Source organism: Tachysurus vachellii, chromosome 2, assembly GCF_030014155.1.
Source record: "Tachysurus vachellii isolate PV-2020 chromosome 2, HZAU_Pvac_v1, whole genome shotgun sequence".
In the NCBI taxonomy this organism is placed as follows: Eukaryota; Metazoa; Chordata; class Actinopteri; order Siluriformes; family Bagridae; genus Tachysurus; species Tachysurus vachellii.
Genome location: NC_083461.1, coordinates 9,241,570 through 9,267,773, shown reverse-complemented (window position 1 = coordinate 9,267,773; position 26,204 = coordinate 9,241,570). Strand labels below are relative to the sequence as shown.

Sequence of the window (26,204 nt, the reverse complement as noted above, 5' to 3'; positions counted from 1 at the left end):
TCCATCTATCTGTGTGCTTGTTTGTGTGTATGTATGTATTAAGGCCATTGAAGCAAATTTCCAAACTGCCTTTAACAGAGCAGGACAATCTTTGGTGTGCACAATAATTACCCTTACATATCCAAGCTTCATAGAAGAAACAAGTGCAGATTAAAATGCTGGGATTGATGCCTGAACTACTGTTCACCTACCTGGAAATTTAGTGCCTTCATAACTTATTGAAATTTATATAATGCAAATGTCTAACCATGGAAGAATTATAACCTCCAAGCAACCCATATTTTATAATAGAAATGGGTCAGTTACAGCTGTTAATGAAAACTCACTTCACCAGATACAATTACATTTAATCCCAGTCACATAAAAAATGGCCCTGAAAAAAAAAAAAAAGAATTCTGGTTGGGATAGCTCCATAAACACGATAGTCTAATATTAGTAGGTGTTTTTCTGTTAACAAGTCTAAGGGCTGGTAAAGTGTAGTTGGTTTATTACATCACTGTTTATGTAGATACATTTCACATGCTGTGGAAATGATTTAGACACGAGTGACTGGTACAAAAAAGCATTTAAAAAGGGATTTGTTATTTGTTCATAAACAATTTTTTTCAGCAAAGACATAAGCAGTGCTGACATTAGATTACAATTTTATTATTTTCATAAAGCTGAAACTCTAAATTGAACTGACATTTGGCATTTGGGATAAATGAAGGTCACTAGTCATTTCAGTCCATCTCAGCGTGCCACCTGCAGCTATTTAAATGCAAATAGCATGAGAATTCTGTGTGTATGTGTGTGAGGCAAAAAGAGTGATAGCTGTAACACAGGGAAAACGAGAGATAGAACGACAGCTGAGCTCGGAGTACCACGTACACATTCAAGCCTCTTAAAGTGTTTCCACGGCAACCCTAAACGCATGACATGGTGAATCAGAGAAACAGAATACTTGACATTTTAGCTCTATCTCTGAAATAATGTCACACAGGGGGCCAAGTGCTGGGCTAATAAAACCTCTGCTGATGATCCCCAGAGATCAATAGAGCTCAGGAGGGATAACAGATCATGTTCTTGTGGGATGTGTGTGAATATTTCTTCATAATACGAGATGAAACCAGCAGTGTTACAATAAATGTAACATTATGCCAAACATGTTGTTTGTTGCTGCAAACTAGTTAAAATGCAATTAAGCTATTCTGTGTAATGGTTTGCATCGGTTATTACAACAGTTTTAGTTTCAAATTCCCATTTTTTGGGAGTTTTTTCCAGCCATTCACATTTTAGTATAAAAGCCAGATGTGACTTAAAAGAGTGAGGCAAATTGCTGGATTACAAATTTACAGATTATACTCACAAATAATATTTGAACACTAGCATGACTTAGTAAGCTGTACATTCTTATTATGTAGAACTAGAGACTATACTGTAGCTCAATATGGAGGTACAGTGGGAAGCATTGCAACTTGTGTTTGATCCTGAGTGCCTGAGTTCCTGTTTGTACAAAGTTTTGCATGTTCTTTTCATGTTTGTGTGGGCTTCCTCATGGTTTTCTGGTTTTCTCCCACAGTCTGATTGATGGATGAATGGATTGATGGATGTTAGTAGCCCATTTTGTCTTTTAAGCATCAGCTTGGTCAATGATTCTTAATCCAGCAATAATACTGACATATTTAAATGCCCAGCAACATTGCTCCACTTACCACATATGCCTTTAGGGAACCTTTAGAAGTTCTATGTTGAACTACTACAGAGTGTTTGAGATCTAGTTCCCATTAGAAACTTTTTAGGAAAAGTTTTCCTTCATTCATTCATCTTCAGCAACCACTTTATCTTTATATGGAAAGCAAACCTATCCTGGAAATATTAGGTGCAAGATGATGCAGAATTCATCCCAGGTGGGATACCAGTCCATTGCAGGGCACGATTCACACACTCATTCACACCAGTCTCACGCCTACTGACATGTTTTTGACAGGAGATTGAAACCCAGAGAACCTGAAGAAAAACATGCAAACTCCAAGCAAACAGTAAACTGAGCTTATCCTTAAAGTAGACCTGTAGCTGTTTTGGCAACACTACTTGTTGCAGTACTGGGCAAGTATTCATTACTAAGTGGATACAAAATCATATAAAATCAGTTGAGATCAAGTGTTTAGGTCTCTGTGGTACTGCAGACTATATAGTTATGTGAATCCTGACGAATTCAAAGTGCGTTATACCACTACTACTTAAAAAAATACCCAAAGCCTTAAAGAGGTGGCTCAGAATCATTAGATGAATGTCATTTAAACAGGTCCTGTCTGTAAAGCATCAGACTGAACCGGTGTGAAAGAAAACATTCTGCCCTGCACGTATGCTTTATGACTTGTGTGTGTGTGTGTGTGTGTGTGTGTGTGTGTGTGTGTGTGTGTGTGTGTGTGTGTGTGTGTGTGAAATGTTAGCATAATTTCTGTGGCTGAAAGCTTCTTCCAGCAGGGTTTGTGGTGCATCGTCCCCTCCCCCATCAGCTTCATTCCAGCGCAAAGCAGCGGCAGAGCAGGATGGAGGTCTGTTTCAGCACTGGATAGCTCCATTTTACAGCTTAATTAGTTCGTTCCATCAGCTCCATCCAAACACCACAAACTAAATCGTGAATAGATTAGATTAACTACGTGGTGTATATATACATACACACACACACACTTTCTGACCTGGATGTGGTCTGCTTACATTTTGTTCCTTTCTCTATGCAGCTACTCGGATAGTGGTTGCTGTCATTTTTAGATATTTGAATTGGAGTGATTCCCTGCGTATGTTGTAGGAAGGAAATGGTTCATCGGCTTTGCTCTTCGTTTGGTGCAGCAAAAATATTCACATCTAGGCTAATGTGGAGCAATGGGAAGAAAAATCAGCGGCCTGCCGTGATGAGCATTCACACCACGCACTGATGAGCCGCTCCGAGGTGGCGGAAATCGTCCAAGCACATCTGGTCGTTTGTACGCTTCTAACATGTGGGGATGTAAAGAGAACATTTCAGCACCAAAGAAAACAGCACTAATTCCTGCAACGCTGCTCTAATTTATCTGGGACACATCCGTTTTAATGCAAAACCCAGCTGCATTTTCGGGATCGAGAGGATGTCCGCTACTCTTGTACTCCTGATCATGTCCGCGTCGTATTTCAACCCCGGCTTTGCTCTAGGTTCGCATTTTGATTCAGGTTAGTCTTATTTATCTCTGTCGACATTCAACATACACAACATGTTGTGACTTGCTCTTACGGATAACAGCCTTTTAATGTTGCATCACTACATCTGTACTCAAATCAAAATGCGCTTTAGCTGCAGGGAATGCGGAGCTTAAACAAGAAAAAAAAAACCCGACTGGTTTATTACTACGGGATTTGCAACGCTGCTGATTATATTAGTCATATTAAGATAGTCCACCATATTAAGATAGACTATATTCGAAATGCTCTGCAATTTTTCCACCTGTACAGTTGGTCATTTGAGAATGAAAAAGAGGGGGAGAATACCTCTTTATCAAGAACAGTCAAAGATTCAGAGCTGTCTTTGGTCACATACTGTACTGTATGTAAACACTCATAGCCTGACAATACAGGAATAACTGATTGACACGTAAATAATTGGTAATACTGCCAATATTAATGCTTCATTAGCGTTAATTGGTTATTTTATGGGCCAATTGAACGATTAGGTAATGTGCCAGTAAATAAAATAAGTAATTATACTGACATAAACTAATCAGCCGTAACATTAAAACCATTGACAGGTGAAGTTAATAAGACTTAATAAATCTTGTTACAATTGCAAAAATGAGCAAGTGCAAGGACAGGAGAGACTCTAACAAGGGACAAATTGTCAGATCAAATTACCAAAAAAGTAAATTCTGGCTATAACTGTAAGGTTCAGAACACACAGCAAATTACTTCTTCTGGATGCAATGTGGTGCTCTGGGCAATGGTCTGCTGGGAAACCTTGGGTTCTGGCATTTATTTGGTTAATACTCGAAGACATACCACCTACCTAGACTTTGCTGCCGACCAAGTACACCCTTTCATGGCAACAGAATTGACAGTTGCCTCTTTCACAAGGAAATGTGGCCTGTCACATTGCAAAAATTGTTCAGTAACAGGTTGAGTAACATGACAAAATGCATGTTTTTGAATTGGCCTTCAAATTCCCCAAATCTCAATCTGTTGGATGTCACATCTTACTGTATATGACTTGGATCTGCTGCTAATGTCTCAGACTGAGATACCACAGTACACCATCAGAGGTCTTGTCTTCAGAAGTCCATACCTTAACAATTCAGAGATGTTTTGGAGATTGATTTTTGATTGATTTTTTTTAGAATTTTTTTCCTTGAATATTTTTCATGCTGCCTTAAAGAAAAAGGCTATGAGAGAAGGTGACATTCTGAACAACAAAATAATGATTAGTGTAATAGTGTTTAGCACAGTCTTTTTTGTGCATTTTGTAGCCATTATGAATTATGAAGTGATGAACTTGCTAGGCATGACAGCACAGGTAGGAAAGGAACATATTTAAGACAGTATTAGTTTACACGGCCAAAAGGTTTTCAGTACAGCCATGCCAGCTGGGGAGAGAAACTGAGGCTGCTATAGTATGCATCCAGAAGAAGGTGTGTGAAAACTTTAGGTAGTTACAGCTGGACACATAAGAAGTTAGATCCAACGTGATTGGAAGTAATCAAATGAATGGGTAGATAGGAATGTATGGACATTTAATGTTATCTGATGTTACCTACACAGTTACAAACCTACTTTTAACCTCTCCTCCCACATTCAATTTCCAGATAAAACATGAATAATCCTGTTCTTTTTGACTATCAAGGGAAAAACCTTTTAGCTGAGGACTATAATTAATCTGTCAAATCAGACCATTAAAGTTGTCTCTATCAGGATGTTTCAGAGAATTTCAGAGAAATCCAGACTAATCAAATGCTTACACAGGCCTCCAAAATCTTCTTGAATAGTGAAAGCAGCGCAGCTCGATTTTTGGGGCAAAGCATAATCTCCAGAAACTCTCTGTATGTCAGACCATTACAGACCACAATCGCTTATTCTTTGCTATTTTATGGTTCAACACAGTAACACAAGTGTCTTGCTGGGTTTATGAGGGGAATACTAAGTGAAAGTGATGGCAAGTAATTTAGTTTTGGACCCCTGCAGACACAATACCAAGAAACGAATGTATGAAGGTAAAAGGCAGAACCTTTCTTCCCCTTCCTGCTGTTTTAATCATGATGTGTCAGAGATGATGGCAAATCACACTGGACTTTCAATCTGGAGCATGACATGAATATGATTAGTCTGAGGATTGATGGAGGAGAGATACAGGTCATAGTCACTGAAGTTTCTCAATCACAGAGTGTAGCCTTAAAAAAACAAATAAACAAACCAAAAAACCCATTTGGTTGTCATCCAAAAGGCACAAAAGATTATCTTTTGTTCAACTTCTCTTTTATTTATTATTCTTTATGATCACTTTTTCTTTTTGTACCTGTGGATGAACAACCTCACTTCCTCTTCATTGTTGCTCAGGTTAGGACTTATTGTTAGTAAGCTTACTAGCTAAGGAATCTGTCGAATAAAAAGGCCTTCGTGACTCCCTTCTCTTCCCATTTTCTTCTTGTTTTTTTTTTAAATTGCATTTATTTATTTAGAGTCAATAGTAGGGGACTGATATTTTCCACAGTCACTACATACAAGGGTATGAATAAAAGGGATCAGTTATGACATGTTGCAAGATACCTGCTGTAACCTGTTCAAGGACAAACCAACATAGGCCAGGCTGCATTCTGCCAGTTATAGACAGATTAGTCTAGACTCATGATCAATTCATCCAAGGTATGCCTCTTTTTGAGCAGCAGAAGGAATTTTGAAACCAGTATATCGTTGCAACTGATTCTCAGAGACAAACAGCCCAAGTTTCATTTTTAAAGATCACTACATAACGAACCATTTCAGTGGTTCATTTACAAATGAGAATTGTTCACTTATTACCTCTTTAATTGAATCTGTTTTATGTAGAAATCACAGGGATTTGTGTCAGAGAGAGTGTCTTGTGGCATATTGTTAACTCAGTTTGATTGTGCGTGATTGATGATAATACTCATTACATCACTGCTCAAGAGAAGGGACTAATGGGTACTTACTGGCATGCTTAGCAAGCTCCTGTTTCAGCTTTCTAAGCTCACATTTCTTTCTGGCCAATTGTTCAGATAGCATCTGGCCTCCCCTCGTGTAGGAGGAGCTTACCCAGTGGATCTGCGTGAGCATAAATCAGTATGTTTGACTCTGTTTTTGCCAACCCGTTAGACTGACCATGCTATTAACACAGCACATATTTGGCGTACTTCTGGAATGTAATGGTTTCAACTTCTGCGTTACTCAAACTGACTGACTGCTTATGGATTTAGTTTGAAAGAAATCACTGGATGTGGGATCGGTTTTACTGGGTAAGAGAAGGTTTCTAATTGTGTACAGTATACAGTGTCATGTTCGACAAGGACACTTTTCTGAGACCTAAGATAAGGGTGGATCAGGGCATAGAAAAAGAAGACAGCAATAGAGCAGTACTAATAAATTGGGCCTGGAGGGTTGGAGAAAAGGCAAAAAAGGCCAGAGGATATTCATGTGTGGGATTACAGAGTAAAGAAACCAGCATACTAGATTAGACTTGAATAGTAGCTTTTCTTTGTAATATTTGTCTAATTATATTTAACCATTTTAAAATGACTAACTGCAACCAGCATCTCTTAATGCTTAATTTTCTATGTTGCTTGTTTAAGAAGCTCACTGAGCCATAATACACATCCATGCTAATGCGTCCTGCTTTACTACGTTATGAAGAGTTAAAATTTCAAGTTAAATTAAAATATATAGTTCAATTAAAGTTAATGCAGCTTGTTTCCATGCTGATATCATGTCTTTAAAGTTATTGCTATTAAGGATTGAAATGTATCAAGCTACTTTGCAGGCCTACATGCTTGTTGTGAAGCTATTTTGTGTGAGCACAGAGTGAAAGTGACAGTGTGTGTGGGAGTGTACAGAGGATAGTAAAGGATAATCATTTCATAAGACAAGAAGAGAGCGGCTGGAGAAATAAAACATGCCAGTTACATCTCCTTATGTGTCCTACTCATATTTAAGCATGAATATTTCAGTATTTATATCTTCCACCCATCAAATCTGTAATGAATATTCAAAAAACTCATGCTTTTGATGATGAAATCTTAATCATGGGGATCTATGTAAATAAAGTGAAGAAACAATGAAACATGAGAAACAGTTCTTTTCAAAGGGAATCTCTATTTGCCTATGTGGCCTGTGTGTGTTTGTGTGTGTGTTTAGGAAATGATCAGTGCTCATCACCATAAAGTAGGTTTCATTGAGCTACAGTTATGTGAGGAACCATTATTGATGTAGTTTCTATTTTGCAATCAGAGCCAGAAAAAAAATCGGTTTGGTGCTATTACTGCATGCTATATCCAACGCATACAAAGCCCTCTGCTTAAAATAATGTCTATTTTAAAATTCATGTATTGAATCGTTAAAATAGCTCTTCTTTCCCATATTGTGTTTCTAATACGGAAGTGCAAGGACCATCTCTCACTATAGTAACTCATTTTAGCTAAATGGCAATGTTCAGTGTTCAATGTTACAAACAGTAAGCAACAATTCTCACTTTTTGGCTTTTTGTCATTTCATATAGGAAAATCAAGATTTCAGTGCGTGCTTTAGCTTACCATTACATCCTTCTACTATGGCTCATGCACTATTCTGAAGCATATCTGTGCTAATGATAAAGTTTGTCTGACGATATTTGACTCTTTTCTCCCAGTCAGTATGTTATCCATTTCAGCTCCACAAAACCCCTGAGTCATAGCTCTTGCACTGAACCTAAGTGTATCTAATGCAAAAATAGTTCAGATCTCATGACAAATACCTGATTATTTTGAAACTTGCTGTGTGTACATGCTTAATATATCTTTTTTATTTTTTTATTTTTATTTTTTATTTATTCTTATTGAGTTAGGGAGACGTCTCCTCTGCTAATCAATACTAATAAATAAATGTAACAGAAATCCAAAAAACAAGTCCCATCCCCTTGTACACACACACACACACACCCTTCACATACACACATGCACACACACACACACACACACACACACACACACACACACACTTTAAAGATGCTGAGAGAACAGATTGAAAATACAAGGGGAGTTTGGCTTGAGCTATAATAGATGCCCATAACACTAAATCTGTTCAAATGCATACTTATTGTGTGCCATCTGGCTACACTGCAAGCCACAGAGGTGTCTTTGTAGAATTTCATGTCCAATAAGGACTTGCCATTTTACTTCACGGCTCCTGTGCTGCTGCCATTTTATAAACATAGAGCCTTGGTGTGCAAGAAAAATCCAATATTAGTATAATGGTGTAAAACCTAGGATTTAAGTCTTCCTGACAAAATGCTTAAACGAAGTAAATAAAATAACTTTTACCTACAAATCTATGATAATGACAAATCATGAGATCTGACCCAAGACTCAATAACTGTAAAAAGATCAGGTTTAACAAATCCACCTTCAACCTAATTTAAGAAACCCTCAGAGCTGTAGAGCATTAGTAATGGAAGACTACTGCAGTGTTTACCGGGAATGCAAAAAAAAACCAAAACACTTAGCCGGGAATGAGTCTCGGGACAAACAGTAGGTCTGCCTCAGATTGGTGACGTAATCAGGATGGGATATTCCGTTTCTACAGATCAGTCAGATATGTGGGAGTTGTTGCTCTCGGAATTATTTAGAGCTTTATATGTCTTAGGAAGTACTTTACATTTAGTGTGTAACTGAATAGTCTGCCAGTGTAAATAAAATAAGACTCGGTTAATATGATTTGACTTTATTTATAGTGATGCAGGCTGCAGAGATCATATTATATAGATGTTATAAAAGCATTTTCTTTTAACAAACACAATATAGAACCTTTGCTGCCTCACCAGACATAGCTTTCCTGGGTGATCACTGTTCTGTGTATTTTTCATTCTGTGTCCTGCACCCATCTCACACAGCTATGTATCTGCACTTTATGTAGTCTTATGTACAGTTACGTGTTGCACCATGGTCCTGAAGAGAAACGACATTTGTTCAGACAAATTATACAGAAGAATGACAAAAACAAATCCCACTTGACTTCACTTGAGATTTTATATATACAAAAATAATAGGGCAGTCAGTACACTATTGTCCTAGCTGTATATTTTACTAAATGAGGTAAGCAATCATCAAATTCTAGGATGAATTCCGTAACCTTATTACAAGCAGATTTTGTACCAGAGATCAATGTTTCATCTTTCTAATAAGCCAATGTTTTGAGCAGGTCATACAAAACCAAAAATCCTGCGACAAAAACCCCACTCGGCATCACACCAGGGTCCTTGAAGCATTGAGTCAGCAATACTAAACACTGCATCACTGTGCCACTCTACTCGAATCTGTGAAACAATACATCTTTATTGTTAATTAAAAGCATCACAGGCATTAAATGAATAGCCTTAAAGCATGGCCAACTAAAACCGTCTGAATAAAATGAATATACAGACTTCATTTATGGGCTCGGCTCTTTGTCTCCCTCGTTTAGACAAAACAGAGAAAGGGTAATTAATCAAAGTCTACTTAATGTAAGGTGAAATTCAGTGGCTACAGAACAAAAAGAATAATCAGGGTTTTAAATGGCTGATTCCTGCCTGCTGAAGGGGTCAGTCATTTACTTAATTAAACATTAGTGTAGAAAAAGTGAATCTTGATGATGCTTTGGTTTGGCCTTGCCAATGTAAAGCAAGTGAATGAATCACTGACCACACAAAACAGCTTTGCCTTGAAGCCCAGCAATCCACACTGAGCAGACAAGCCAAATGAACCTGTCAGACTAACTGCAAGTGCTTGGCAGGTGAACGCAGGTTAAATAAGAACTGGCAAGGTGAGTCTGTGCCTGGTAGTGGGGGGCTGGTGGGTTGAGCAGAAAAGGAGAGATAGTGTGAATAGACTTTTTTACAGGAACCATGATATTATATTTGATACTGTTGTGTGTGTTATTAAAAGGTGTGAAACTGAAATAGTGTCATTGTGATCGCACAGCACAGCTGGTTGAACTGCATCCATAGAAACAGTCCTACCTTGTAAAGGTTTTTGCTGATGCATACATATCTCATGTAACACCACCTCACTGAATCAGCATCAACTTAATATAATACAATATAAATCAGGATGTGGCACAGGTTTTAAATAATATATGGATAAGAACACAGTGAACATTTGTATATGCAGTAGAGCCAGGGGCATGGAGAGCTAGAAACAGAAACAGTGCTACAGACTAAAACAGAATAAAAACACAAGTGTCAGGTTGCATAATCCTTTCCCTGGAACTTCACTTTCCTGCAGCACCTAAAAAAACATTTCATTTTTCCTTGAAATTTGCAATATTATGAATCTTTATTGTGCAGATATTTTAGCTTCCTACAGTATATGCATGCTCCAAAAAACCCCATCACTCATTCATTCAATCGTCATTCACAAGTCTTGGTCAGGGTTGCAGCGAGCACTGAGCCAATAATACACAATTCCCCCAATAGTCTTCTATCATCACGTGATACAGTGAACATCGGCTTATATCTGTCAAGTAGAAACATTTCTTTGATAATCGCTGGGCACTCAAAGAGGTAAAAAGTATTTCACTAGAATTTAAGATGTACATAGTTGTGAATGTTGTCTTTATATGAACGATTAACATTCATTGTAGAGCTGATATACATTTTGGGGATCCGCCACACCTGCACCCATGGATAAACTGCCCAACAGTCATGACAAGGAAACATATTCTGGCCCTGTACTCTTTGACAGATAAAAAAACTGAGCATTTTTCTCCTTTCATCCTAAACACTGACTAGTCTATGTTAAATGGAAAACCTGGATTAAAGCTGCTAGCAGTGCTACTGTTTTTGATAATAAGGGATAAAAACATATGACAGAGATAATAACCCAAGTATTTAAATTGTAATTCTGTAAAAATTGCATGATTTATAAAAATCAATCCTAGCCAAGTTTAATAATCAAATGCAATCAAGCAGTAAATTTAAAGAACTATATTAAAAAAATGAGATGCATCGATCAGATGTAATTAGAAAGAACAATTTAGTCCCACCAATTGAACCAGGCAACACACAGGCACACAAAAATGCACAAAATCTGTGCACTGTGCAGTTCCAGCTTACTGCAGTTTCATCTCTGTCCTGCAAACATTCTGCCGCACCTTTGTTGTTGATCTAAAAATTGTACAGAAACCTTTCCAAGCCTTTTAGGCACTACTAATGGACCCACAATTGCTTGAACAGCCCTGACCCTTCCGAAAGCATGAGGCGTTTCCTATAAATAACATCATATTTATAAAATCCTGCATGTTTCCATGGTAACTGCTTGGTATCCGTGTCTCTGTGTGTTCGTACTGAAGCACTCGACTCCACATTCATAATCACCTTGCTCTCATCAATAACCATGGAAACAGGGGCGACTGTGACTCAGGCTGGAACAGCAGGGCCTTTAGGCCGAGCTCTTAAAGACAGACGTTCATGACCATGAGTCTAGCAGCATTTATTTTAAAATCTGAAGTGTCAGCTGCTTGTTTGATGCAAAAATATCTTGCATGTGTAAAATTTCTAGCAAGAAACCTTGTTATGTGAAAATGTGAACAACAGGCACACAATAAAAAGTGAAAGATTATTAAGATTTAATCTAGAGGCAGCACTTTCCTGCTTTTAAAACGCTATTTGCTGACGGATCATTTGCTCTCCTGTATGTGTGCTGTATGTGTACCGATAAGAAGCACCATTTTTACCAACCTCCAACAGATCACATGAATATTTAAATAAACTCAATATTTATGCCATAAGCAGCTGCAGTATTGTATAACTGTAGGGATGTTGATCCATCTCCCTTTTTAAAGGTCCGTACACGTATCGACGCCAGCACATACAGCTGACTAGCATTACATCTGTTTATTATCTGTAGTGATTTCATATGTATATTATCTTAAAAAAAATAAGAATCAAAATAAATTTGTATAATTTACTATAAATATGGACGTTCGAAATATTAAAATATAGTGCTTCAAAGTAAGGAAGCCATTATATAATCCATGCTGGGGTGATGAAAATTCTGCTTCATAACAGTGATTTGTCCACAATGATCAGTTTTGAATTATTAGTGAATAGCACAACACACTGTTTAACCGTTTACTAACACTCAATGTGAGAAGACATTGCTTACATTATAGTACTCTTTCACTTCCTAGTTGTCTTTTCTCTTGAGCGTTACAACAAGAAAATGTGGCATGTTATGTGACTGATATACAAGAAAGTACAAACACATCTCTACTGAAAACTTTCCCCTCTCAGGAAACTTACTGACTGTTCCAAAGCAATGACACTCAAGACTTCTTTAACAAACATTGCATAAAGGTCTCCTAACGGAAAAAAATTGATTTTTCATTTTTGTTTTCCTTTGTTAAGCATCTGGGTTTAATAGAATCATTATTCGCCCTTATATTGGCACAGATTTTGGTGACATACCTGTCAGACAAGCCTATGTAAATGATCTAAACAATGATGTATTAGAACTAACCCATTAATACAAACCTTTTGTATATATTAAAACCAGAAATAAAGATATTATGCAGTTATAAAAAAGTGAATGGATAGAATTAAAGAATTATATATGCAGTATAAATACAATTAACATACATGGTATATTATTTGTAGCGTTACATACTCATGACATCCTTGTCCTTATTCTTTTCCACCTTTAGTTCATAATATGTACATTATCTTTATCTAAAAATAAGGAAGATCCTAGTATGAGATGCACACTGGAAGACAGGAACAGACTTAGTCAAAAAAATTAAAGTCATATAAATAGATATTTTGAGAAAGACATATTATATAGGATATGTTGGAGACAGACCTGCTCTTTCTCTATTGATTTACACTTTCCATTTCCATGACTTTCCATGAGAGATGCTCTGTGTCTGAAGATGGGAGTAAGTCATAATAGCAGCAAGCAGATAGGGGGATGACGCAGAGGAGGTATTCCTGTGTCTAGCATTGAGTATTAAGACTGGATGTAATGTAGACTTTATTGATTAAAATGCACTCCATCTGTGTGAGATGATCCAGTAGAGTTTGTGTGTGCGTGAATGTGTGTGGTGGTGGTGGTGGTGGTGGTGGGGGGCTGGAAGATATGACAGTTTAATACTAAAACATTCTGTCAATATGCTTTTCTAATTTTCTTTTTTAATTAAATTTACTTTATTAATCATTAGAAAACTGACTGGAAGCAGCTGATGTGATGTAAAGTAGAAAAGTTGGAAAAATGTTCTAATAGATTTTTATTTTGTTATTTTCAGTGTTAATGTTTTATTTTCTTAATTATAAATGAAAATTTTAATGCAGCTTCACTGTATTGCTGAGAAATTGCTCGAAAAAAATGTCATGATACATATGGTGTATCACGGAAATGTCAAGAAGGTGTGTTTACAGGTTTTTGTGTGTGTTTATTGAAAGAAACAACAAATATTTGACAGACATAGCTGTTATACTATGTAAGTACCTTTCGTTAGTTAATTAATTTAAACACACAATATTTTCTCAGTAAAATAAAATGGATAATGTAAACCTAGTTAATCTGGTTATAAGGGTTTTTCTTTTTCTTTCTTTCTTTCTTTCTTTCTTTCTTTCTTTCTTTCTTTCTTTCTTTCTTTCTTTCTTCACAAAAATCATCCATCCTCCACATTATGAGATAAAAGTAGTTTACAACAGAGGATTTTGCATCTGAAATCATTTTAAATAAATATGATTAAAATCCATAATAAATTAATCCATACTAGAGATCTGAATAAAAGCCTGAATATCACATCAATTCTCGATGTCCTGAGCACTTTAGAACTGGAAACAGCTACTGAAAACATGAGGCAGTGTTTTCAATGCTACAGAAGTTCCAGCTCAGTTCTTTGGACCTCCAGCTAGAGGATAGAGCAACAAACAGCCAGGATTGTAACATCCAAAACATTGCCTTCACTGTGATTCATGCTCATGTAGCATTGAGGTACCAAGAGGAGTCTGACATTTATTTAAGAGTGTGTTTGTGTGACCTTTTACAAATACAGCTAAGCTAAACCAACATAGTTCCTCTGCGGTTCCTGTTGACTCATTCACCTACAGCAATGCCAGAGTAGACTGCTCATCTCTTGTGTTATTCATTCTGAGCTGTTATCTCTTAGGTCTGAGAAGAGGAGAGTTTTTAGGACTAGATCTACAGGCAGTAAAGTCCATTAAACAAAACTCTTCATAAATCTCATTGTACACACAAACAGCTTGGTCCAAATGTCCAGTTCCACTCAAGAATTCCCTATAACTCCTCTATAACTATAAGGATTACACGGGCACTATTTTTCTGCCAAGAACACTTTGTTAGTAATCACCTGAATGTGTTTGTGTGAGAATCAAAACTAGCAGTGCATGGTAATTACAGGCCTAAATACTGTTTATCTTTCCATTACAAAGACAATGATGATTATGTTGCACCAGAACAAATGATTACCAGTTAAAAATTGTGGAAAGGAAATGGTTATAGTAGTAGAAATACAAAAACATTCACTCTTACTTTCATTAAGTGTTTTATCCTGGTCAGGGTTTCAGTGGATCCAGAGCTGATGCTAGAAATACTGAGCATGAGTTAGAAACACACCTGAGATAGGACATTCAAACACTACTATGGGCAATTTATCTTCGTCATGCTACCTACTCGGATTTGTTTGGGTGGTTGGGGATTGGGGCTATTTCTATTTGTTTCCAGGCATTCATTTGATGATATTGTTGTACATGTATTGACCTAGGTCCTATTCATGACCATACAATCAACTCCATAACAACTATACATTTCTACATTTTTGCTTGCAGTTCAATACTTATTTTTTAGCAATCTGCTCCTCGATGATGGTTCTGAAAGAGTATGCAAACAATTGCAGACTGGATGAAAGAAATGCTGTAGAGGTCAAGTGAGATTTGAAAACTGTTTAAGGAATGAACTGTTTCTTAGAGCAAATAACAAAATCCCTTACAAATATCTTCATTCAAAAGTAATACTTTTTCACCACAGTGTTGTTGAATTCTCAGATTTGATTGGCCAGAAGGTCATAGGGTGAAATTATCATTAACTGCATCTCTGACAACAGTTTCAACATCAAGATTAATATTATTGTGTTTGTTTTAATAAAGTATCTCATTTACAACAGATTTACTTCCAGCTACTGTATGTGCCATTGGTACTTAAGGTGTTTCATGACCTCTTTTGCAGTGAAGAAGCAAGAAAAATCCTGCAAAGCCTGCAAATCTAAGTCTGAAATCAGAATTGCAAAAATGCTGAAACCTACATTGTTATACTATATACAACATATAAAAATATTGCTTAGAGGCAAAAAAAAGTTTTTTTTTACTATTAATGTAGAATCTGTACCTGTTGTGTGATTATGTTTCTCATTAACTTCTAATAAACAGAGCATAATTAAGCAGTGAAGCTCAGGTGTACATTAAAAATCACAAAGACAGTGCAGGACAGCCATTAAGCTGGTGAAATGATTTTCAGCTAGACAGAAAGCACAGTCTAGTCTCTGAGGATGATGTCTAAAGTTTGTGGAGGAGTTACACAATCCCTGTGTCAGGGACCACAAAAGGAGCACTGCTTCATACAGCCACTGCTCTATGCTGCTCCAATATGTGACAAAAAGGAGAAAGACTGTCTGTGCTGACTCACTGTTTACATCCTGTTCAAATCTGCGGTCTATGCATATATGTATGTGTACATGTGTTTATTATACTGTAGGATTATACTGTACTTCATGGCCCACTGACTCTCCTTCTGGTCTTTGCCCAGAATTTTGCACTAATTTATTTCATTTTATAACACAGAGCAGAATCCTCAAAAGTCAGGCTATATCCTTTAATTTTCAACTTTCAACAGTATGATGGGTTTATATTAATGCATTCATTCTAATATGTTGGCAGATGCTCCAATGTACTGATAAGGTATTGATAAATGGACTTCATGAAAAGTCTTCTGTTTGTAGGCTTTCTGGATTTTCAGGCACACACTAAGATTGTTGTTTTTTTGTTTTGCTTAGTTGTATTTCTTACATTAACTCTATCTACAATATAAAAGATCCATGTGTACAAATAACTAGTTAACTATAAAGGATTAAATTTCCTCCCACAATAGTAAATTTGCAAGGTGTCATTCATCAATCAATTAAAAATTGTTAGCAAATCGCTGCGGTTTTAAAAGGAATAAAACATATAAATTTGGCTGTTACACTAAACTAATCCATTTCTAATCCACAGCCTGAATAACACAATGCCATTGCTGATTATTTTCATATAACAACTCTCTCAGTCCTGGCGTTTCCTTTTCTGGTATTCCTGCACTAATATCTTATGAAATATCTGTTGTTTGTAAAAACATGTACATTCCTTCTGATATTATGTCCATACAGTTATTGAAGCTACAATACGCTTACATTTAGATCCCTTACGGTACATTAGTTGCCCCAACCCTACAACAGACTGTTGATGTATTGGCTACTGGGGAAACCCTTAAAGGTGCTACTATATGTAGACTCCTACAGCAGTGCTAGTTTTGACCTATTATTCTCTGGAGAGCCCATAAAACCTCTATATAGAACCTTGTGAGGACTTCCACATTAACCCTTAAATAACTCTTTTTTCCCTTTAAAGTGTACAATGTATTCCTGGGGGACTTCTGTGTGCATGTGTGTAAATGCTTTGCCCTTCAATGTGTCTGCAGAGCATCCTTCCTCTTGGCTAAGAAAATCACTTTCCTTGTCTCACTATGGCAACGAGGCAGCATGTGGTTGATTCTAAATGTAGACATTAACAGTACATGCTGAGCTGATCGAGGGTTTTTTTTCTTAGTTTGACACAGTGTGTGTTTGGAAAGGACATTTTAAAACTCAAAGGTTGGCTTTCAATACTCAGTAGGGTAGGTACATACAGTCAACAGGTATTTCTCTCTAACATTGCTTCCGGTACCTGCTTTAATGATGACAAACACTACATCATATTATTCTACTCACATTAGCGCTGTTTTGTTGAGCTCATTCTTTAAAGACAATGAATCTAATTAGTGCATTTAAATTGTGTGCATGTCTGGAACGAGCACCCAGAGATATTCAGCACCCTAAACCTGGCTTTATTATTAATCTGCACATTGAAGCTGGTTATATAAATCATGTGACACAAGTGAAGCATCAGTGTGAAAACTGAAAATAATGACCATTTTATATAATATGGTAAACAGTGAAGGAAAATGCAACAGTTCATGCAGATTAGGATGTAATTTTCCTCTGGTCCCAGCTAAAATGAGGATAATTGGGGTTGGGCTGGTGGGGACAGTGACGGAGAGAAAGAGCAATCCCTCTGTCGTTTGTGTGGAGACTCATACCGTCTGCCACTGGCCCAGGTCCAGAGCTCTCTCTCTGTCTCTGCACTATATGCATGCGTCTTTCTGCTTTCCACATTATGTCTCTTGTGCCTTTTTACATTTGCGTTGGAATTAAATTACTCTGCCTCCATTTACATGATGGTTTTATGCATCTCCTGTCTGGATTGTCTGCCCAGATTCAACCCAATGCATTTTGACTCATCTGAAATCACATATTTATCCAGTGACTGCCTGTGTTGTTCCTTGTTGCAGTTATTTTATACCTTGTTCATAATAAAAGCTGTAATTTTGCATGACATTTCAGAAGTTATGAATTATTGTGTGTTGACACATCTATTTGTGTGAGGTTTGATTAAATATCAGACCTTTATAGTGGTTTAAGTACAGTATCAATTTTAGTAAACCACAGAACAGTCAGCATCACTGATGCATTTTAGGCTGACCTTTGTGTCTGTATACTGTATTTACTAGTTTAAATAGTATCATCTTGAAAGCTAACTGTAAAAAGCTCAATTTAATATATCTTTGTATGGGTCAACAGGTTCTTAGACAAATACTTGTACACAAACACACACTAATGGAGGCAAATGCAGTTATCACTAAAGGCAAATTGAGGACGAAAAACAGCTTGAAACTACACTGATTGCAAGAAACTAAACTGGCTAAATGTAATAGGACTGATATACCTGTAACCAGCACATAATTAAAATAATTTTGTTAATCCTAGTAGGAAGAAGAGCTAAAAGACTACATTTTGTGCTCTTTATTTTAACTACGCCCACATTTCCTCTACCTATTTGAATGTCGTCAATAAATAGGAAGCATATTAAGACAAATGATGACTGAACATTGTCAAACTGAGCCTGGGCTTTAATCAAACTACTTTTTTTTTGGAGAAAGTAGTTTCATCAGCATTTTCCTTTAAAAAAACAAAAAACAAAAAAAAACCCAAACAAACCCCGTAACAAACCCTAAATAACAAACCCTGCTCAGCATCCTAAAAGTCATTAATTCACACACATGACTGCACCCACTAGTATTGTTTAGAGCTTTGATTTAAATAAACCTATAAATTATAAATATATAATAAAATAAATAACATTACTATATGAAACTGATTCGGCTACATGACCAATTAACGGCAAAGACAGTTGTAGTACTTATACGTTTGATGGCCATTGTTTTCAACAGTCGTCCATGACAGTATTTTAAATCAGTTCTTAATTTATTTTAATTTTTATGTTTTGTTATTTTCTGCTTCACTGTTGGAATCGAACCACTTAAAGGAAGCCATTATACTTGGAGTGACCAATAACAATTGTGTCTTTTGAACCACGTGATTAAATTAGTCGCCTTAAACATAAGCCGCTTTCCCCAGGTAATCAAAAATAAAGAGAACTAAACAATCAACACAGTCTTTATTAGTTCGGGTATCTTCGGAAACATGTTCGAGACACGGAAAGTGCCGAGTTCATGTAGCCAGAACGAGAGTTTCTGAGGCAATGTCATTAGAAGATTTTTTATTTAACCTTTATTACTAATAGAAAAATCAAAACTACTTATCAATCTAAGCTACTTAGTCAATACTAGATAGGACTGTTACTGTATATTAATATATATTGATATTGATTTTGATGTATTGATTTTTTTTTTAATTAATTGTTGATTTTTCAAGCACATGCTAATGCTATTGTGCTGTGTTTTTGTTATATTTAAAATCCAAAACAAAATTAATTCTCTGGAAATATTTGCAACGCCATTATGCAAATATACCAGCAGATGTGAGAGCAGGCTTATAAAAAGATTGCAGTAGCAGTGCATTTTTTAGTAGCCTGAGCCTTCTGGCAGAATTCAGAATAGATCACACACACACACACACACACACACACACACACACACGGCCATAAAATTTCAAGGTCATGATCACTTAGAATTTTTTGAGAATCTACTTATCCCATGCTTCTGCACTGATGACATTAAAATTTAGATGGATGGATTCTGCACATGGAACAGCTGTCACTAATCAGACAGGCATCAGCTGGATGGATAAGTAAAAGCATGGATGAATGAGAGAGGGTAGGGAGGGATGACGAAGAAAGTACAGAGGAAAAATAAGGGGAGATTTGCAGCTTACTCCAGGTCTTATGTAGCTTCTGTCCATCCCATCTGTTTCCACAGCAACTGCTGTTAAAACCACAGAGTTCAGGTTTGTTGAGAAGCACTTACTGCTGTTTCATCCCATATTTATAGCTTTCAGCAGAATGCTCTTCCTGCAGCGATTGCCATTTAATAATACAGCACATCTGCACTTGTTCATCACTTGTTAATTTTTTTCTACTTAAAGTGGGTTTAAATGGAAGAGCCATCGATTTTGCAGTTTTTTTCATTGTTTTTATTGTTTGATAGTTTACAGTACATGTGAATTTATGTCATTTCATGTCATGATTTTAGCTGCTAAAATTTAGCAACAGTGTTGAAAAAGGGAGCAGCATTCATATTGATTTTTGCATACTTGCTAGCTTGTGCATCTGAGCGTTTGTGTGTTATGTGTATCTCAGGGAAAGATGGTATCCTTTGATTTCTTTTCTGTAGTTTCCTTGGCAATCATTAGGGTTGTAAGACGTTCTCTGCTGATTTTTCTAGAAAAGTGATGGGGTGGAGGTGCAGCAGGAGGGATAATTGGCTAGAGACTTGCCAATTATTAGTTGCCAAAATGTTTAAAGAGTGTGTACGTGTGCATGTGGTTTTCTGGAGCATATTGTTTGTGATGTGTACATGGAGCTGGTTTTAAACATTTTTTTTAAATAATGTATTCTGTTTATTACTTTGTACTGAACAAGATGTGAACTGGTGTTGTCGTGTGTATGAAATGTGTCATGTGTATGTGTAAAAAGTGAGGAAATCATGCCTAAAAATTAGATTTACATGATATTAAATATTCTTTCATTATTTATATTACTATATGTATATTAGTTCCTATTCCAACTACAACCAGGGGTACAAACAATGAACTCTTTTGAACAATATATAATCAGTGGATTGAAGTACATTTCAAGGCACCCTAGTTGCAGCCTCAGGCACTCTAGAGAAGATAATAGTGAGAATAGAATAGCTAAAAGACTTTTAGCTTGTGAGACAATTACTGTCACTGCATATATCAAACAAAAACATAGGACTCTTTAAAATCAGTTTCCATGAATGAATTATACTTAGCATTTGATCAATATCATGGGCAATACTATGCCTCCCTATGTCAGCTGATGGAATAAAATAATTAAATCTTAGACAAATATTGCTCAATTGTCATAGTTTGTTGTTATCTAAAAGACACATGAACTTATTTTGCTTTTCACTGATAAAAAGAAAAAATCCCAAATTTCTAATCTATCTATCAGTGTCGCAGGTTTGATTTAATGCAGTTCCAATGATCTACTAATCTGCACACGCTTTATGTCTATATGCTATTTAGGATCAATGGGTTCAGACTTTTTTGTATATTGGCTTGCCTCTGTGAGCAATATGAGCAGCAGCATGTTGTGGCAGCTATTATTTCCGCTTTAAGAAATAATTGCCTGGGTGTTTATGCGTATTACTGTCAATCTCCCGCAGATGGTGTTCCTTTGAGTGAGCTCTCCTGGTCGTCCTCTCTGGCTGTCGTGGCTGTGTCTTTCTCTGGCCTCTTTACCTTCATCTTCCTCATGCTGGCTTGCCTGTGCTGCAAGAAAGGAGAGATTGGCTTTAAGGTGAGTATTGTTGTAAGGTAATAAATCAGAAAATATAGATGAACTCCTGGCATGTGAATTTATCAAAATGTGGATTCTACAAGAGTACAAGAACATGCTGAACAAGAGCTGAAACTAGGGCAGAGAGAAACAGCAGCTTGTCATCAGTAAATACTTTTAGGGGAAATGCAGTTAACACAGCTAAAAAAAAAAAAAATACAGCTCTTCCCTCATGCCTAATATTTAGATTTTCAAGTCATCAAATTCCACCTATATACTGTAAGTGGGCCCAGGGAAACCTCTGCAGTTGTTCCTTGGTCATGGCAGGCTGATTAATGAAAACGTGATTATGCACAGTGGTCAAATCTGACTGACTGGAGAATGAATACAGACTCGCACGTGCATACACACATATGTATGCTCACACTCATAAGGTCTTTAAGACAAATTTAAGAAAGAAAAAAAAACAGCATTTATAGGAACACACAATTTAAGATAAGATAGAGGTTGATATGGTGAAGAAAGCAATAATATATGGTGAAAGATTCTGGTTCGAATAAGAACTCAGACTGCTGCATTATGGACAAACTGGAGCTTCTTCTTGATATACTGTAACTGATATGTCTTTGCTAAATGCTTTATAAATCATTTGTAAAGTGGTTATTTCCATTGATGAACCATGGAGAGGTGAAAACTTTACACTTTACAAACCCACAGTCTGTCACAGGGTCTAAAGGACATGTACATAATGTGATGCATAGAACAGTGTGCTGTGTGTGACTCCTGGCTTACACATAGAGCTTTCACCACCCACATACTGGGTGTGACAGAAAGTGGAAGTGTAACCGTGGGGATAAAGCAGTAAGGAGAGGGTGGGAGAGAAATACAGACGAGACTCCTTTTTGTTGAAGTGCCTCTTTCCTCTTCAATAAGACACACTCCAAAGTCAAAAGTTTACATGTGTGTATGTGTGTGCGTGGAAAGCGTCTGTTCTACAGATGTGAAAAAAGAGTGAGAAAGGAAGGCTGGAGAAAAAGAGAATGATGTCATGAGCTCAGAATGTAAAACTTTATTCCTCCCCCTCTCATTTTGGCTAGAGTTCTCAGCTGCTGCTGTCTCTTTTCTCTCTGGACTTTGCCCCTCCTTTCATCCATTCATCCATTCATCCGTCCATGCCTTCAACCATTTATCTGCCTCTTAATCTGTCTGTCTGCCTCTCATTTTATTTTTCCCTCCCACATTTCCTGCTCTTCTATCCCTCCTTACTTTGTATTCCCTATAAGTCAGCTGCACAATATCATTCACATGGTTACTGGTCCTTTAGAGGTACAGCTATGTATGTCTCTCTGCTACGTGATCTGAAATGCATGATTTTCCAGTGCCATACATGTGACACTGAGAGAGCTTCAACTAGAGCATTTAATTCAGAGGTTATTAAGTGAGGCTTAAGAAAAAAGTACATGTACCCTAATGGGTTATTACAATATTATTGGCACTGCATAAGGAACTCAGGTCCAATATGGGGGCTTTGACTAATGGGACAAGGTAGGCTTTTAATTTTAATTATTTCTTATTGTAAGATTTATGTTATTCACTAACGTTTTGTAAAGAATACAGATGCTGCTCTCTAAACAGGTGATAGTTTGGTGGTAATTTATTATTACTATATCTGTACTGAGATGTTTTTAACCATGGCAATAAGATATTAGAATTTAACATTGTGTATTCATGGACGTGGCTCTTTTTTCTCTATTTTTGCACCATATGTCGTTCCGTTCCCAATGAATTATGCAAGAGACACATGAATGCTACATTGCTTTCTTCATGCCTAGGGAGGAAATAATTTAATCCCTGTTTAGTTTAAAAAATACAGTAAGCACAGCACGAAATTCATTATGCGTGATATGTTAGAAAATATATTGGGCAAGTACGCTTTTATTGTTCATTCTCATGATCACAGCATTTTATCACTGTGATTACCAGCATAGCAAGTTAAATACCTGTGTGGATTAAACATTTTATGAAGTATTCCTGTATCAGATATTTTGCCATTGTAAATGTAAATGTGGGAGAAAAATACAGGCCTGAACAAAATCCATATTTAGCAAAAGATCAAACCAGAAAGTCTTAAGATTATGTACGGTTTTGTACTAATTTTAAGAATATGTACTGCTTTTAGTCCTGAATTAAATTATTCTAATAACAGTGAGATGAAAAGCCTACTTAATAATAGAACTTAAAAATTCAGTTCACTGATTCAGATTCTACAAGCAGACATTTTATTAGACTTAATAATAATAATAATAATAATAATAATAATAATAATAATAATAATAATAATAATAATAATATTTCACATGCATTTAGCTATATAATCTGACTAGCAATTAAATTTAAGCCTTGAATTTAGAGCGTTTCTGTGGAATTAACCATCATTTATATGGTCATGATTTGGTCAAGACAGGTTTTAAAAAGGCATTAATAACTTATGTATAAATATTATTTGATAGATTAGATAAAATGGCTGCTGACAGATATGTGATTACAATCAACCAAGCAGAACTATACCTAATTTTCTGGCAACCAGATGTTCTTGTGGAATTTCAGTTTTTTTTTTTTGTCTCAGCTTTGCTGTACTTCCTGTCTGAGAGAGCATTTGAAAATCACAGCAGCTGGGAATCTTTATAATAAACTGACTTTACACAGAAAAACAAACATGTGCTGCATATATGCAAATATATTACACCATGATATTGGCTTATAAGATTTGTATTTTGTTGAAAACATTTGAATTTTGAGATAACAGTTATTGCCACTGATCACAGCCACAACGCAGATAACTAACTAATCAAGACTTAATGCATAACTAGATTTGTAAAGTTCGTCATGACAAACTTGATATTGGCTTTGACAAAGCAAGTATTCACAAAGGCCGGTGTTTTTTGGAGGTGAGTGGACATAAGGATCAGTGTGACGTTTGGAGGCAAGTGGACAGAAAACTAGGGCGCCAAAACATTTGGAGGCAAGTGGAGACGAGCATGTGATGTCATCAGAATACTCTTGAGGAAGTTCCCCACATTGTGCTGAGTGTTTTGATATGTCACATGTCCATGTTGTGCTAATTTTTTATTTTCACGTGACATCAGGTGACATCAAGTGACATCATCAGAATACCTGTGATGGAGTTCCCCTCATTGTTCTGAGTGTTTTGATATGTCACTGTTGTTCTGAGTGTTTTGATATGTCACAATGTCAATGTTGTAAAAGGTTTTTTGATTTTGCATATTTTGGGGGCGGGGCTGCGGGACAACCGATAGGCCAGTCGGTACACCGATTTAAAACTTTGTTTAGAGTATCACCCTAAAGGAGCTGGCCGAGTTTGGTGTAGATAGTTTGCAGAGTTATAAACCTCAAAAGTTTAGAATGGGACTCTAGGGGAAAAAAGGCCATTTTGAGACCCGGTACCGGAAGTACCGGAACTCGGCTCGCTTAGAAAAGTAATAGCAACAAACTTCAGACCACGGTCTACAACATATCCGAATTTGGTGCATGTGGCTCGAAAGCCCTAGGAGGAGTTTTCCTATTTAAGCTTAGAAAAACAGAATGTTGGCTTCTACAAAGCCAACATAACAAACACTTCTGAATACAGTACCATAAATTTAAGCTTACTTTTGAATGTAAAATTGTCTTTGTTCATTGCAAGACTTCATGGTTGATTTCATCTAAAATACACACTTTGCACATGCATTCATTATGTTTACTATTTAATTGACTATATCATTGAAACAACAGATTATAATACATAAACATCAGTCAGATCTGGCTTATGATTTACAATTCTTCATCTGATTTTAAATCTATCTATCTATCTATCTATCTATCTATCTATCTATCTATCTATCTATCTATCTATCTATCTATCTATCTATCTATCTATCTAAACAATTTATCTGCTATGGTACGTAGTATGTTAACACAAAGATTTGGTTGCTAAGCTACATAGCAGACAAAGACATTTTGTGGACAAAACAATGACTGAAGTATAAGGGTTTGTAACTGCTTTGAAACCTTTAGCATTAACATAGAATTTAGTTATTGTGACACGGCTACAGGTATAAATGTGGGAAAGATTTTACAGGAAGTCAGCCAATCAGAAATCTAGCCCAATCTTAATGTTAGATTCACCCCCCCCCCCCCCCCCAAATACTGTAATAAGCCAGAGAAGTAAGAGATGAATAATATCTGTGTATAATAATAGGTTTAAGTAAAGAGAACAGCTCCCAGGCATTAAAAAGACATGTCTCAGTTTTGACCCATATGCACATAATTAGCCTAAGAATCCCTCGAGCTTTTTCATTATGCCTCACAATGTCTGACTCTCAGTAGCAGAAAGATTTCTTGTGTCAGAGATTTCCTGTGTTGCTCACCATGGGACTTAGGAGACTCCAAGTAGCTTTTCATTCATTTCAAATTAAAGGAAATTTGATTAAATGAGCATTTGATATGAATCATGTTGTCTGGTGACATGCATTCATTTCACTTCATTGTATTCAAATGTAACTAATTTCACTTCATTCAATGTAAGAAAGAAAGAAAGAAAGAACGAACGAACGAAAGAAAGAGAAAGAAATTTTGCTAATTCCCTCTAGGGGAAACAGGAAAAGCTGGGAATTACATGGAACACTGAAGGGTCGTGTGAATATGAGAACCATGGTGTCCCAAAGAGGACTGCATGTCTCTGTGTGTGTATAGTAAAGTATATAAGCCTCTCTAGGTCACTGTTTTCCATTTCTTTTATCCGAAAACACAACAGTCTTTTCAGTCCTATGGATGATGGCTCTTTAAGAGCAGCTGGAGAAAGCAGATGATTTTTAGTAAACTGTATTTT

The 26,204-nt window shown here is 36.5% G+C and overlaps 1 protein-coding gene across 4 annotated transcripts in view; it reads left to right on the top strand.

The window, feature by feature from the left end:
- The first annotated feature begins 2,544 nt into the window (after positions 1–2,544).
- aatkb (apoptosis-associated tyrosine kinase b) overlaps positions 2,545–26,204 on the top strand; it is a 41,939-nt gene continuing 18,279 nt past the window's right edge. The window contains exons 1-2 of one of the 4 annotated variants that reach the window (XM_060895662.1): positions 2,545–3,192; positions 21,204–21,337. In XM_060895662.1, coding sequence (XP_060751645.1) covers positions 3,111–3,192; positions 21,204–21,337 — 216 coding nt within the window. In that variant the 5' untranslated portion in view covers positions 2,545–3,110. Of the gene's footprint in view, positions 3,193–6,338; positions 6,477–21,203; positions 21,338–22,620; positions 22,862–26,204 lie in introns of those variants that run through there. The other 3 variants (XM_060895635.1, XM_060895645.1, XM_060895654.1) reach the window with 3 other exon arrangements.